The sequence below is a fragment of the Dasypus novemcinctus genome, chromosome 8, assembly GCF_030445035.2.
Source record: "Dasypus novemcinctus isolate mDasNov1 chromosome 8, mDasNov1.1.hap2, whole genome shotgun sequence".
NCBI classification, from domain to species: Eukaryota; Metazoa; Chordata; class Mammalia; order Cingulata; family Dasypodidae; genus Dasypus; species Dasypus novemcinctus.
In genome coordinates, this window is record NC_080680.1 from 123,480,959 (window position 1) to 123,496,760 (window position 15,802).

General features: G+C 56.7%; 1 protein-coding gene across 1 annotated transcript in view; it reads left to right on the top strand.

The window, feature by feature from the left end:
* Window positions 1-15,802, top strand: part of GABBR2 (gamma-aminobutyric acid type B receptor subunit 2) — a 367,202-nt gene that overhangs the window by 196,327 nt on the left and 155,073 nt on the right. The window contains exons 5-6 of the mRNA XM_058302623.1: window positions 8,745-8,810; window positions 15,305-15,505. Coding sequence (XP_058158606.1) covers window positions 8,745-8,810; window positions 15,305-15,505 — 267 coding nt within the window. The remainder of the gene's footprint in view (window positions 1-8,744; window positions 8,811-15,304; window positions 15,506-15,802) is intronic.

The following is a 15,802-nucleotide window of genomic DNA, read 5'->3' on the forward strand; positions in this document are numbered from 1 at the left end:
AAATAGGAGAAGGACTCAAAAAAAAAAAGAACATTTTGCTTTTTATAATTAGAGAAATCAAAGTTAAAAAAGAATGCTTCGAAAAACTTAATGGTAAATATGCTATAATGAAAACACTGAAGGAGACAAAAGCAAAGAAAATCTTTCCCACTTAACACAGAAAGCAAATGGGAAAACCAGAAAGCATAAAAAAGATCATTACAGACAAATGGAATGCTTTTGACTGTAAATTCAACTAGGTCAAATTCACTATTAAAAGGCAAACTCTCTCAGGTTGTGTTTTTAAAAAGAAACTCATTGCAGCTATTGACAAGAGACAAGTGGCATGGAAAGGTTAAAGGTAAAAGGTCAGGTTCAGGCGTACCACGTAGAGGTAAAGGCAGCTCACGAAACTGAAGCCGGAATCCCAGCATCCGTATCAGACCAAAGAGAATTCCGGGGCAAGGCATTAAGTAGGATTAAGGAGGGTGAATTTTAAGACAAGGGTGCGATTCACCAGGAGAATAACACACCCGTGGGCTGTTATTACTCTGAAATATAAAAATAAAATCCTCTTCCACATACTAAGAGGAATCAACAGGAGCCCGAGAGTGTTGGGAACAGAGCTCTCTGGGGCTTGGACGGCTCGCTGGAGCAAAAATAAGCAAGAACATAGAGGAACAGAATGCTGGAACTCATCAGCCTGGCTTCAGAGATGTGGAGCAAAGTTCTAGAGAGTCAGGAAATAAAACCTTCTCTGCGATGAAGACCCGAGCCTTTTAAGCTCCTTCCAGCCTGTTCCCACAGAGGGCTGTGACGCTCAACTGTCCCCACGCTAGGCTGGCGAGCGCGGGGGGCCCTGGGCTCTGGGGGGTGCTCCAGGCTTTGGGCCCCCTCTGTTCTCTTCAGGGGCTCCATCCCTCCTCCCCGAGCAGCCCTCTGGAGAGAATGAACCTCCCAAAGAGAGGACTGGGCTTTGTCCTGGGGCTTGTCGGGGAGCGCTCCAGACGTCAGCCACGAGTTCAGAGGTTGCCAGGTGGCACGTGTGGGCGCAGAGCCCCGCCTCTGATCCTGCGGAGCAGAGGCCCTCCTGTGGCTGGGGAGGTTCCCAAGATGCCCAGGTTACCCCAGGACAAGGGCTCGACCTCTCGGGGGAGGCCCCGCTCCTTACACGACACCCATTAAGCCAAGAATGTTGGCTCTCTGGCCCTCAACAGGCACGCGCACACGCACACCCACGAGGTAGTCACTGTTAACCCCCGTCTACACGTGGAGAGGGGACGCGCAGGGGCGTGTGACCACCTGCCCAAGGCCACGTGGCTGCTGCGTGGCCGAGCCGAGCGTCCAGCCCCGCCCTCCGGCTCCAGAGGCGGCTCTCCACGCCGCCAGCTTCCTGGCGTCGTGCCCACACGTGCTCTGACCCATTTACGGCCTCTGGACGTTCCCTGTAGCTCCCCATCTGCCGAAAGCTCAAGGACAACCTCTCTCTCCCAGCCCTTCTGTGCCATGGAACAGGAAAGAGGGGGCTTGGAAGTCTTGACACTGACCAAGCGCGAAGGGGTGGCGAAGGGAGACGTGAAACCAGAAGGCTCTCGGAGTGGATTGAATTCCGGGCCTCAGATCCTTGTCCACCCAAAACCTCAGGACGTGGCCTTCTTTGGAAAGAGGGTCTTTGCAGATGCAATTAATGAAAGGATCCAGATGAGGTCATTCTGGACAGAAGGGGCCCTAAATCCAGGGACTGACGTCCTAAGAAGAGGACAGGAGCATGGACAGACAAACGAGGAGTCCCCCAGGTGAAGACTGGAGGGCTGCGTCCCCAGCCAAGGAGCACCGAGGCCTGCCAGCAGCCACAGGAGCCAGGGGAGAGGCCTGCAGGAGAGCCCACCCTGCCCGACCTTGACTTTGGAGCAGGCACTTCTGGTGTTTTACGCTACCCGGCTGGTGGTGCTTTGCTAGGGCAGTCCTAGGAAGCCAAACGGCTCTCGTGGTCATGTTTTATTTCTGTGCAGTATCTGAGCCCACGTGAGGCTCATGAAGGCCTTCTGCATTAAAGAAGACCTTCTACTCTAAAAAGGCTAAAAAAGCAGGTGCGTCCCTGCTACCCAGGGGCATGTAAAATTTCTTTCTCTGCGATTGCCCCAAATAGCCCGATTCTCCACAAGCTGTAGCGGGCATCCATAGGCCTCCATTGAGGGGCAGCTTTGACCAGAACAGCCACCCCACTGGTCAGCAGTGACACAGGGGTCCTGGAGCCCAAGCAGAGAGGGTAGGGGAGTGGGAAAATCAGTCCAGGTCAGGACCTGCTGGAGACAAAGTGTATCAGCTTCCCATTGCTGCTGTAACAAATGGCCCCAAACTCCAGGACTTTGAACCTCAGTTTACTATCCTCGGATCCTGGAGGTCAGAAGTCTGAAGTCGGGTCTCGGCGGGTGGCAGTCGAGGTGTCAGCAGGCCTCATTCCTTCTGGAGGCTGTAAGGGAGAAGCCGTTTTCTTGCCTTTTCCAGATCCTAGAGACCGCCTATGGGAGTTTAAGATTATTTTATCTATTCCAAAAAGAGAACGATTATGTTTGTAAACTATTCCTCTGGGTGTGGCACCCTTTGACTGCATTAAATTCAGCCGAGGTGGCTTTGATTAGATGACCTGTCGAGGGCTTCTGATTTGACCATGTTGGAGGGCGTCACTCAGGTTGAGACCCGTCCCCCTGCTGGGTCTGATATAAACGGACACCCACACAGACAGACAGACACATAGGAAGAGAGAGCACCGTCATTTTAGCTCCTGCCGTGTGACCGAAAGGAGAAGGCGCCAACAGCCGAGGCCCGGGGGGACGCGCCGTGTGCCTGGTCACTCACAGCTGAGGTTGGGAAGGATGAGGAACCAGGCAGGTATCTGAGGCCCAGAGGGAAACAAGCCCTACACCAGGAGAGAGGGGACCGCAGGGTCACTGGGCACAAAGCCCCAAGAGGCTGGGCCCCGAGAGCTCAGGGAAGAGGAGGCCCGGGAGGGAGGCGCCAGGGAGAGGTCAGCAGCCGTCGTACTGCACCATGTGGCAGATGCCTTGGGTGAAGAGCAGCCTCGAAAGGCTGGACTTCTTACAGCCCAGTACCTGTGAGCTTTTACCCCAAATAAACCCCGTTTATAAAAGCCCTCATGTGCCTGTCCTTTGCATTGGCAGCCCTTTGGCTGACCGACACATGGCCCGGCCCTGGCTCTGGCCACTTCCTCCATCTTCAAAGGCAGCGGGGGCCAGTCAAGCCAGTCTCGCTTCACCTCTCTCCGGCCTTCTCTCTTGCCTCCCTCTTCCTCTTTTGGAACTCTCGTGATGCACAATCTGATCATCTCCCTGTTTTAAAGTCATCTGATTGACAACTGTGATCCACCTGCAGCCTTCGCACCCCCACCCCACCCCCGCCAAGCAACCGAGCAGCGTCCCGGGTTCTGGGGAGCGGGGCGTGGACATCTCGGGCCATTCCTCTGCCCACCATGGGGAGGCGACAAAGAGAGGCCTTGAGGAGCACTGTCCTCCCTCGCTGCCCAGGAGAGTCCCAGTAGGAGTTGCTCCCCCCACCTCCACCCCCCAGACCAGAAGCCCATCCTGGCTGCCTGCACCTCGGGTTCACACAGGCACCCCGAGGGGACGCAGAGCTCCAGAAGAGACGTGGCACGTCCTCCCAGGGGACCCGTGTTTGCTCAGAAACGTGCAGAAGGAAAAGCGTTATTTTTATCTGAAGACAAAATAGATATTATTGGAATGCTCCATATGCACATGATTCAAAGATAAAATGATAAGCCTTAAAGAGGTGCTGTGCCTCGCCAGCAGGCTGCTGCCGGCTAGACCTGCTTCTTGTCGCCTCTTTTCTTGAGAGGACGTGTTTCCCGCTTCTCTGCCTTTAGAGATATTTCCCGTGATTAAAAAACAAAAGTCTAATCTTAGCTGAATAACAGAGTACTCTTTCTTGGTGTGGATTCAGTCCGTCAGCGCAGGAGGGACCTGGGGGGGCATCAGGTTCGCCCACTGGGACTGGCCCCCGGGCTCACACTCTCAGCCAGACCACAGGTGCAGGAGTGGGCCAGTCCCCGACGCCTTGGCCAGTGCCCAATGTCCAGACCAGGCCACCTTCAGATGCGTCGTGCCAGCCTCTGATAGCTCCAGCACCTCGGAGAGCACAGCACCTCGACCCTCTCTGTGACACGGCATGTGGGCTCATTTGATTTTTCTGCAATGCCGTGGGGTGGGTAGAGGAGGTCTGTGCTCCTGGGAAAACTGGGCACAATTGCGAGCCGATTCAGGTGCATGGGTGACTGGTAAGTCCAGGTCACCCAGCGTTAGTGTCAGGCTCGACTGTGACCTCCCGGGCAGGACTCCTGCTGCAGGGAAGGGAGGACGGGGTGGCCCTTTGTCTTCCGCGCCTCCCACCTCCCTGCTCCTTTAAAAACACACCAGCATCTGCCTTCAAGTCATTCTAATTCAAAATACGCATGGCTTTTCTGGAGGCATTGGGGCCGTGGACGGGAGCTGAGCTCCAGCAGCTCACACCGGGTGCAGCTTGCTTTCTCGGCCTGGGAGGCGATGTATCCAGTAAGGTCAGTCACTCAGCTCAGGGGCCAGAGCAGCGTGGGGTCAAGGCTGGGGCCACCACTTCCCACCTGCGTGAATTGCGGTCCAGGTTGGGTTCCTCAGAAGCAGAGCCTGATATTTCTGGGACGAATGGATGGATGGGTGGGTGGGTGGGTGGGTGGATGATGGGTGAGTAAGTGGATGGGTGGATGGGTGGATGGATGGATTGGTGGGTGGGTAAGTGGATGGATGGATAGATGAATGGATGGGTAGATGGATGATAGGTGGGTAAGTAGATGGGTGGATGGATGGATTGGTGGGTGGGTAAGTGGATGGATGGATAGATGAATGGATGGGAAGATGGATGATAGGTGGGTAAGTGGATGGGTGGATGGATGGATGGGTGAGTGGGTAAGTGGATGGGTGGTTGGATGGATGGATGGATTGGTGGGTGGGTAAGTGGATGGGTGGATGATGGGTGGGTGGGTGAGTGGATGGATGGATGGGTGGGTGGGTAAACTGTGGATGGATGAATGGATGGATGGATAGATACTGTTAAGAGCAAGAAATGCTAAAAAAAGTTGCCTGGGAGTATGTCCACGGAAGCAGAAGCTGAGATTCCCGTGAGGGTGTTGGGAAGCAGTACCCGCGGGAGGTGAGCTCCCACCTAGCTGCTTGCTGCTCTCTGGGGTGCAGACTGCAGGCCTGGTCCCTGCAGGACTGGAATGTTACACCCTGGTTTGTCAGGCATTGGCCCACAGGTGGAGAAGTGCGCAGAAGTCAGCTGGTGAAAACCCTTGACCGCTCTCCTGAGGACCTCAGGCCTTGACCTGAGAGCCGTGGGGCCTGGAGGGTTTACACAGTCAGACTCGACTCTCAGAACGCTCACTTCTGCTCTGCGGCCGGTGGAGTGGGCGGGGACCTGGGGGCCGGGATTCCCGCCGGGAGGCCGATGCGGTCCCTGAGCAGGCGTTGGCTCACGGAGTGAGCCCGTGGCCGTGGGGCTGGAGGGCCGGGGACGACTTGGCAGCTGTCAGAACAGGAGTTCTCGGCCAGGAGGTCGTTGCTTGGGTGTGGGAGTGACGGAGGGGCCTGAGTGTGGGAAGGCTCCTGAGTTTCCAGCTCGGATGAGCAGGACGTTGGTGACACCCTTCTCAGGAAGACACAGGAGGGGGAACGGGTTTGTTGGTGTGGCAGTTTGAGGTTATTTATGAATTCCCAAAAGAGAGATTATGTTTGTAAACTGCTCTGTTCCTCTGGGCATGAAGCCCTTTGATTGTCTTAAGTTCAAAGGTTTTATGTTTACTTGATTAGGTGGAGGTGAGGGACTTGATTCGACCTCTTCATTAGGGTGTGCAGGGTTGCGTCCCCATCCCCTTAGGGGGCTCTATAAACGGACTCACTCAAGGGGACACACAGAAGAAGATACACAGAGAAGAGAGTCAGCTGCACAGGCACGGCAGAGGCCCCGGGAAGAGAGACGAGCCGCTCACCTGACGGTCTACAGCTGACCTTGTGGAGGGACCAGAGCAGCTGAGCCCGGAAGGAAACGAGCCCCGGGAAGACGAGCCCTCTGCCAGCCCACAGCTGGGATCAGAGAAGCTGAGCCCTCGGAGCCTCAGGAGGAAGGAGGAAGGAGGAACTGGCAGGTATCAGCAGCCACCTTGCTTCAACCCGTGGCAACAGGCTTGGGTGAGGAAGTGCCTCTTACGGTACCTTGAGATGGACTCTTTAGGGCCTGGTAACTATAAGCTTCTACCCCAAATAAATACCCTTTATAAAAGCCAACAGAGTTCTGGTACTTTGCACCAGCACCCTTTTGGCTGACTGATACACTTGGGAAGGGTGCTGAGTTCTGTTTTGGGATGTGTTGAGCTTAAGGTATCTGAGGGACATTCGGTGGAGGTGCCCAGTGGACAGTGGGGGCAAGTCTGGGCTGGAGAGAGATTTTGGAGCCCACAGCACACAGAGGGGCGCTGCGGCTCACAGCTGAGCTTGCCCTGAGAGAGTGATGTCGGCCAAGGGCAGGAGCTGTGGGCCACCTGCATTCAGAGATGGCAGAGAAGTGAGGAGGTGATGCAGAGTCGGACCAGAAGTGAGCAGGGAGGTGGGAGGGCCGGGAGAGAGGGTCAGCCCAGAAGCCAGGGGCAGGCTTCATCGTCGTGACTCCTACAACTGCCAGTCCAAGTTGGTGGGGTTATTCCTGCTTCAGGGATGAAGAGACTGAAGTTCAAGGTGGTTAAGACCCAAGGCCATGCGGCTAAGACAGGCTGAAGCTTGGATTTGAATCCAGGTCTCTCCGAGTCCAAAATCTGGTATGACAGAACTGTGACACCATGTCCAGCAACACAGGATGTGGCTCAAGAAAGATGCTCAGTGACTGTGTGCAGTGTGGATGCGTGCAGTGTGGATGTGTGCAGTGTGACTGTGTGCAGTGTGGGTGCGCGCAGTGTGGGTGCGCGCAGTGTGGGTGCGTGCAGTAGTGGATGCGTGCAGAGTGACTGTGCAGTGTGGATGCACGCAGTGTGGATGCATGCAGTGGATGAATGCAGTGTGACTGTGTGCAGTGTGGGTGCATGCAGTGTGGGTGCATGCAGTGTGGGTGCGTGCAGTGTGACTGTGTGCAGTGTGGGTGCATGCAGTGTGGGTGCATGCAGTGTGGGTGCGTGCAGTGTGGGTGCGTGCAGTGTGACTGTGTGCAGTGTGGATGCACGCAGTGTGGATGCGCGCAGTGTGGATGTATGCGTGCATGGGTGGGAGGTGGATGGGTCGATAACTGGATCCTGTTAGCAGCAAGAAATGCTAAAAGCATCCGAACGCCAAGCGAAAGAAGCCTGGGAGCATGTCCACAGAACGGAAGCAGCTTAGAACTTTTTATAGCATCGCCGACGTGGCAGTGACAAAGCCTTGCCTTCCCTGAACTGCGCTGTTAACGATCTTTTAAAGTCCTTTCAGAGCAAGTTGTTTTTTCCTTTCCATTCTTGCCTGCAAACGCAGGATGATTTTAGAATCGAGCCCTTTCTGATTTTGCTAAAGCGCACGATGAGTAAAATGGCCTCCCAGTCAGCACTTTCCAATTTTGAAAGATGCTAAAAACTGCCCTTTAAAGGCCTGCGTCTCCTCTGTGTGCATCAAAGGCCCCAGGCCCGCTGGAGAGGATCAGATGCCTGCCTGGAGCTGGCCTCACCACGGAGGGCAGGAAGGGGCTGGGGCGAGACGCCGGAGCAGGGGCGAGCGCCTGCTGGCCTCCCCGTGGCCCTGAGCACCTTCTCGTGCGTCTTTCCTTAGGGGCAGGACCCAGCCCAGACCCCCGCCCCCAGGATCCAATCCAGGGCCCCCCACCCTGACCCAGAAGGTCAGCTTTAGCCTCCAGCCTGCCCAGGCCAGCTCCCAAGACTGGGGAGGGCCGACAGAGATGACCAGAGAGCCAGGGCCACACTCAGTAGATGTTTGCTGAATGAATGAATGAGCCATTCTACCATATGCACCTATGAACCACACTCAATTGAAGAGTGTCATCCCATGTCCCAGCCTTCCAGCGCAGCCTTTCCTTGAAATTAGGACAGGCGAGGGGTGGGTTAGAAGGCCCTAACACCGGCTGGCACTGGGAGCACCCGCAGCGGCCGGGTGCTGTGCTAAGCCCTGGCGAGGACTTACCTCATTTCGTCCTCCCAGCAGCCTAAAAGGTAGCACTGCCCTCGTCCCCATTTTGCAGATGAGGAAACCGAGGCTGAGGTGGGGAGAGGGGTTGCCCAGGGAACCCGAATCTTATAGGTAGAGCTGAGATTCGAGCAAAGCCTTCTGCGACTCGGCTCGGGAAGCTCTGTGGGCTCCAACAGGGTTCCCAGGGGCTGTCGAGATGGTAGAAAGTTCCAGAACACCGTGGGTGAGCGGGAGAGGTTGGCGGGGATCTTTTCTCTGCCACTGGCGCTCCCAGGGTTCCTTTCCCTTCTCCGGCCTCAGCGTCCCTGTGTGAGCTGACGGGCGCGCCGCAGCCTGCAGGGTTCGTCGGCCTCGTTGGAGGGGAGCAGGGAGCGGCCGTGGGAGCCCCAGCTTCAGCCTCAGGCCTGCCCTGGGCTGACCCACAAGACCAGGAAGGGCGGCCAGGCTCGGCCGGCAGGCGGGGGGCTCTGCCTGAGCCCCCAGCCCCACGAGGGGACCTTCCCGCTCACCTCCACGCGCGTGTCCTTCTGTCCACAGGGCAACGACGTGCGGATCATCCTGGGCCAGTTTGACCAGAATATGGCGGCCAAAGTGTTCTGCTGCGTAAGTAGGGCCGGCGGGGCGCGTGTCTCTTGGGAGGCCCACGGCGGTTTCCCGCGCTGAGCCCCTGAGCAGACGCGGCACTCGCTGCCGAAACTCCGGGGCTCAGAACCAGTGGTCGTAGGAGGAATCGGGGACCCCGGTTTACCAAACCCACAGTCTAACTTGATTCTCAGGCCGTTCACTCAGCCGCTCGTGTGCAGGGCACCGGGGGAGGTGGAGGCGACCCACAGCCCCCCTGTCCAGTAAGGAGGGGGTCTGAGGTCTAGAACAATCTATCAACTATGCAGCAGGGACCCCGGCTCCTTCAGTGTTCCCGTGCGTGGTCAGTGACAAAGCCTGATCCCCGTTATTCTTTTCAAGAGCATTGTCCCATTTTACAGATGGGGAAAAGGAGGCCCAGAAGGCGGGCGTTTTGGGAGACGGGGCCGGAGCTCCGCGCTCAGGGCGCCTGTCCGCGCGCGCTGGCATCTGGCCCTGCGCGCGGTTCCCGTGAATGGGCCTGTCACGTTCCCTGGGCCGCACCTGCAAAGCGGGATCATCCGATTGCCATGGAGATGAAATGTCTCTAAACGCTTTGCTCACGCACAGCGAGGCATCCCTCAGGGTCATGGTCTCTTGATTGTGAGCGTCAGGTCGCACTCAAGTGAAGAGGGGCCATGTACCAACGGGTGGATGTCACAGGGTTTTATTGAGCAGTTAAACTAACAAAGGGCCTTTTCATGAGAAGAATGAACGGGGAGCATGAGAGAACTCAAAACTACGCAACAAATCAGCTTAATGCGCTTTATTTCACAACCCCTAAAACGCTGGCCCTCGCCATCTTGGGTCCCGAAATAGCCCGTTTATAAGAGGGAAGTAGTGCCCACATTGTTGGACATGATTCTTTTAGGGGAGAAACTGGGTTTTACCCCTTCCTGTCCCCAGGGCCTTGCAAGGAGCTGGAGGCATGGCAGGTGACTGAAGTTGATAAAAGGAGGAAAGCAAAAAGTTTCAGGAAAAATAAATGAATGAAAATGGTCTGTGAATCTGCTCCACCGGGCGCTGGCCACCTCCTGGTTGCCAGGAAGCACGTGTTCTGGGAGCCCAAGCAAAGCCCAGGTCTGGCTGCCCCCCTGGACGCGGGGCTGGGAGGCTGGCCCCCCGTGGCTCGTCCCCCGTGGCTCATCCCCCCGTGGCTCGTCCCCTGTGGCTCGTCCCCTGTGGCTCGTCCCCCGGAGGCTGGAAGTCTAGCATCGCCTTCTGCCCCATGTTGCCCCCCGCTGTCCCCTCACCTCTTGTCCTGCTGTTGGTATTTTGAGGCGGGCTTTCTCTCGACGTCTTTGTGCAGCGTTATTCTTCGAGGGGTTTCTCAGCAGCTTCTGGCTGGGCATGTGGGGATCAACAGCATTTATTGTCCCACGGGCCTGGAGGCTGGAAGCCCCAAATGGCCACGGGGCTGGGCCCCTTCTCGCCCCGTCCAGCTGCTGGGAGTGGCCGCTCCTGGGTGTAGATGCCCGCGCTCTGCTTTGCCCCCTCGTCCGCACGGGGCCTGCTCCCTTCTCATCAGGCGCCGGGCACAGCCACTAAGCTCCCCCACAGACCTCATTTGAACTTGCTTCGTCCCGTCCCAATAGAGCCACATTGGGAGGTGCTGGGGGTGTCACCTCACCACGTCCTTCTGGGGGACACCGTTCAGCCCACAGCAGGTTAGGAAGGATCCGTGATGGAGGGAGGGCTGCTCGGCCAGAGACCCCCCAGGGGGCTGCCGGGCAGGGGCAGGGGCCCGGGCCAGATGGAACAGCCAGGCTTTGCCGTCCAGACGCTGACGTGCACGCTGGCGGCGCAGAGCTGGTTCCCGAGACCTCCACCCGAGGGGAGGGCAGGCGCCCCCAACGCAAGGCCTGTTTATGGCCCGGCGGCACAGCGGTGCTTCTGGCTCCAGCCCTGTGGGAGTGTGGCTCGGCACTTCTGTTCTCCCTCCCTCCGGGGTGGTCTGTTCTAGATTCTCCAACTTCCTGCCCTGGGTTCTAGCTTGAGCCCTACCTGCTGTGTGACCTAAGACCGTTCGCTGTCCATCTCTGGTCCCGGCTGCCTCGTGAAGTTGCTGAGAACTTCACCAGGCCGCCTAGGGGAGCGCATCCGCCTCTCTTCAATGCTGTACCGGCCTGAAGGTTTATTACTGTTATTGCAGCAAACCTGAATATGAAAAGGGAATGTCCTTTTTGCCTGGGGAGGAATTAAAAGGAAACTGAATAAAAACAGGAAATTGGATTTTTTTTTTCTTTTAAGCCCACATCATGGTTAAATGTTGGCAGCTAATAAGAAGGGAGGCAGTTTGTGGGGCTGGGGACTGTGACCCGGGTCGGGGCAGGGCCCTTGGGTCCTTGAGGCTCCTCTCCTCCCAGCGGCGGGGAGAACGGGCGCTGCTTTCACGCTGTCCCGCCGCCGCCGTTTTTTGGGGGCCCTGTGCTGGGCTCCGAGGGCCCGGGGAGGACGCGGCCCTGGTCCTGCTCCCCAGGCTCTCCCCGTCGCGCAGGAGACCACCCAGCACCCACCGGAGCTTGTGTGCCCAGCACCCTCGGCGCCTCCAGACGTGCCAGGAGCACCGGGGTGGAGGCCCGGGGCGCCCCATCGTAGCTTTTATTTTTTTCTAACTTAAACAAGACGCATTTATTGTCTCCTGGTTTTGGAGGCTTGACGTTTGAAAGCAAGGTGTTGGCCTGGCAGTGCTCTCGTCCCGGGGGCTGCCTGCGGCGTCGGGCACTGGCTTGCCCGGTGCTCGGTGCCCCTTGACTTGCCTCTCTGTCTCCTTCCACAGGGCAGTGTCTCTCCTTAGGTCTTCTCTTCCAGTTTCTTCTGTCTTCTGGCTTCTCCCTGAGGCCTTCCAAAGAGGAGAAACCAGGGTCCATCGTAGCTTGAACGGTAGCTGATCCGCCTGAGCCCGGGCGGCCTCCCCCAACGGGCGCCGTGGACGCGTGAGGCCCGTGGGCTCTCGCCCTCCACGTGCTGCCAGTCCAGGCCTCCTGCTCTCCAAGCCTAGAGCCGTTTAAAAGCAGCGAGCTCAGAGTGGGACGAGGGGCTCGATGGCAGCGGAAAGGGCTAGCCTGGAGCCGACAGCTAGAAAGAGCAGGAGACCTAAAAAGTGGCTCTGGGACTCCAGCTCGGACAGCCGCGGGCTGTTGACGTTAGAGCCAGCAGTGTCTCTGAGCCGGAGCCTCGCTGCAAGGCCCCCGCGGGGACTGGCCTCCAGGATGGAGCCCTTACCAAAAGGGGACGGGGACGGGCAGGGCAGCCTACCTGCCACTGAAGGTCCAGCCTGTGCCGGGCGGGGCACACGATGCTGCCGATTAACGCTCAGACCGACCCGGCCAGACAGGCTCCGCGCTCCGGCCGGTATGTGGCAGGCACTCTAGCTGCTGGGCTGGAGGCTTTTATTGTTTTTATTTTTCCAGATGGCCCGTAGCTATGTTTGATAAATTTTTCTCTTCATTAAGGTTGACTAATGTTCTAAACAAAGTGGGTTTTCACGCAAAATGGACCAAGCGTCTGTTTTCTGGAACATTCCCACAGGAGGAATAGCTCACTGCTTGGCCTGACAAGGGCAGGTCAAAGAGCGGTGGCCGCGGCCCCCTGGGTGGCCTCTCGGTGCCACTTCTTAATTATCACACTGTCTTTGTCCTCGGAGAGTGACGCTTTGTACGCCCTCCCGCTGGGTGAGAAATCCGCCTCTGCGTCTGGCGGCAGGCCTCCGCGGTGGCTTTGGACGCTCACTTGATAAGTCAGGCCATCTCCTTCCCGCGACCCAAGACCAAGGCCTTCATTTTGTTGACAGAAGAGGGAAACTGGTTAAAGATTTCATTCGCGTCCTGTCCCCTTGACGTGCTCCTAAGTGTGGATTGAATTATGTCCCCCCAAAAGCCCTAACCCCCCGTCCTGGGAATGTGACATCATTTGCAAATAGGATCTTTGACGATGTCGATAATTATGATGAGGCCAAATTGGGTTGGGGGGTGGGAGGCTAAGCCTCATCAGCAGAGGGAACTGGGGAGAAAGATGGTAGAAGAAAGGGGGGGCGCGTGACAGCCACGTGTCGGCAGAGACTGAGTGTGGCCTGCCCGCTGCCACCAGAGCGCGATGGACAAAGCAAGGCCCCGGGGCTAGACTTCAGCCTCCAAATTCCCGAGACCGTCAATTCCCGCTGCGTAAGCCAGCCTGTCTGTGCTATTTGTTTTAGAAGCCCTGGCAAACTAAGACACTGTCTGTATGAGTTTGGGCAATTACTCCATCTGACAGCCCCAGTTTCCTCCTTCCATAAAACAGAGACAGCAGCACATTCCTCCAAGGGTTGTGGTGAGAGTAAAATAAGTTAATGTGTATCAACAACCAGGAGCATAATAGGTACACAATATATGCCAGGTTCCCCTCTTCAGTAAACGGTGACGGTTATGAATTCTCTCAGATTCTACCATGGGTTAAGCGCCCCGGGATTGTTGGCATGACCCCTCTTTCAAAGGTCTGGTCCCCAACCAGATTCTGGGGTTGAGTTTCCTTTAAAAAGAGGGAAGGCCAGGAGATTCCCATGCTTTTGTTCAACTGGAATTTTGTTATTTAACTGATACCTGAGGGCTCTCTGTGTTTTCCTACAACGATTCTGGCAGAGGCAACATTAAAATGTGATTTCTGGAAAAGTGACTGATCAGAGGCTGCATTAAGAGAGGTGCAGCCTCTAGAATGAGGGAGGTGAAATCTCGTATTCAATGGGGGAGCCTAGAGAAGAGCTAATGTGATCATTGCCTTGAAATAGTTGAAAGGCTCTTTCATTAAACAATTTTTGTTTAATTTCCAGAGGCTTCCCTGGACCGTAGGCAGAGGCCAGAGAGATGGGATCTGAGCTTCAGTTAAGGAACATTCTAGCTCACATTTGCCCACTGAGTGCAGGCTGGACCTTCTGAGTTTTGAGGGAGTTTTGGCGGCATCTCCTCCGTGGGGAGGAGCGTCGGGGGCCCCCCAACTCTGAGGCTGGACAGTGACTTCTCTCTGACGTGTGGATCTCCTGGGGGCTCTGGCGGGCCTTTCTGGGGGCAGACCCTGGCTCGGCATCCTGGACCCTAAGCGGGGGGCACCCAGGGCCTCCCAGAGCCCAGAGTGACCCTCAGCGGCTGTGGCCCGGCCTCCCGGCCTCTCAGTCTGCCCCTGTTCTGGGCCAAGAAACGCAAACCCCGCTATGTGCAGCGTACCCCAGCCCAGCGCAGGTGGCCCCCGGGGACCTGCTGAGGTCCACCCTCGACGGTGCCTGCGCCCGCACGGTGCACAGGACGTGCGCCGCCTCTGCTCTCCGCGGTCACTTCTGGGCGTTTTGGCTGCTGGAGGGAACGTGACCTCGCTTTAGAAACTTCACTCTGGACCCAGGGTGTGATGGAACAGGTCGTCCCTACAAAGTGGGGTTTTCTGGGTGCACCTAAGCTGTGTTTTTTCTGGATCTGAAATAACTGCAATGAGAATTAAAGTTAGACAGATGCATCGGGACGTTCTGGTGATGTTTTTTGTTTCAACGGAGGCAACGTGGCTTTGCGACTGAGAGTTAGTGGATGGAGGTCCTGGGTCTGGCTGGGGGGCCTTGGAAAAGTTACTTTCCCTCTCTGATTTTCAGTTTCCTCATCTCCAGAATGAGGATAATAAGCCCTGCCCTGACCATCTGTGGGGTGAATGTGAATGACGATCAAATAAGAGGCCTGCGTAGCGTATAGATGTAAGGGATTTGGGGGCGGGGCACTGGGGTTGACGCGCACTGTGCTTTGGGTGAAGATTCGGAAGCGACGCTCAGTTTGCCTGGTGTCGCCATCCATAAACTGCACGCTTCAGTGAAACTGTCTTGGCCCCTGGCAGGGTTGCTCTCCCTAAGTTGTGCTTTGAGGTCAGGACCTCAGCGTTCAGGAAAGACACATGCAAGAGCCGCCTCATGGAGGTGCTTATTGTAGAGACACTGTTGACACCCTGCTGGCTCACTTGGCAGTGCCCTCTATGTGCAGCTCTATCTGAGACACCTATTTTTTTTTTTAGTGCATCCCTCTAAAAGACACATTGTTTCCCCTGAGGACATTGTGTGTTTTCTCTTAATTGATAATGAACGTTACACAAATAATCTCATTTGCCCTTTTCTCTTGGGCTGCCAGGGGGCTCATGGTGAAATATACAATGTAATTATGTCTGGTGGTAGAATCATTGGTCTGCTTGCCGAATATTCTGTTCCCTTTACCCCCAGTCTCTACAACATATTATCATTCGTATTTTTCCTAGCCCTTCTGTTTTCATTTTCCCTCAGTGTTCCTCTTATTAGACATGTTTCACCTTACCTCGGGTCCTTTGAGAGACAGCAAGGAGGAGACCAGGCAGGGACTAGAACAGTAGCGACTGCTCGCTCCGAGGCAGCCTGCCTCCTCCCCGCCCCTCCCTCGGGGCCCGCAGCCTTGGACGAGCGCTTGACCCGGTGCCTGCGTGCTCCCCGTGTGTTGCAGGCGTACGAGGAGAACATGTACGGGAGCAAGTACCAGTGGATCATCCCGGGCTGGTACGAGCCCTCCTGGTGGGAGCAGGTGCACACAGAAGCCAACTCGTCCCGCTGCCTCCGCAAGAGCCTGCTCGCCGCCATGGAGGGCTACCTGGGCGTGGACTTCGAGCCGCTGAGCTCCAAGCAGATCAAGACCATCTCAGGAAAGGTCAGTGCCTCGGCCCGCCCGCCCCGGGCCCCGCCCCTATCGTCACCCCGGTCCGACGTGGACCTGGTCCCGGCCCCTTGCTGTGTGGCTTTGAGCCAGTCCCTTGGCCTCTCTGAGCCTCACGTGCCTGTAAAGTGGGGATAAGCCGCCCTCTGCCACATGCCTGCTGGGGATCTACAAGGACCCTGTGATGTGCTCTCCCCAGGAGCCTGGAGCCGGCGTCGCCTTTCAGACTAAGTCAGGGTGTCCTTCTGTGCCCCTCTGTCCTGAAATGTCTCTCCTTATGCCCATGGCTGC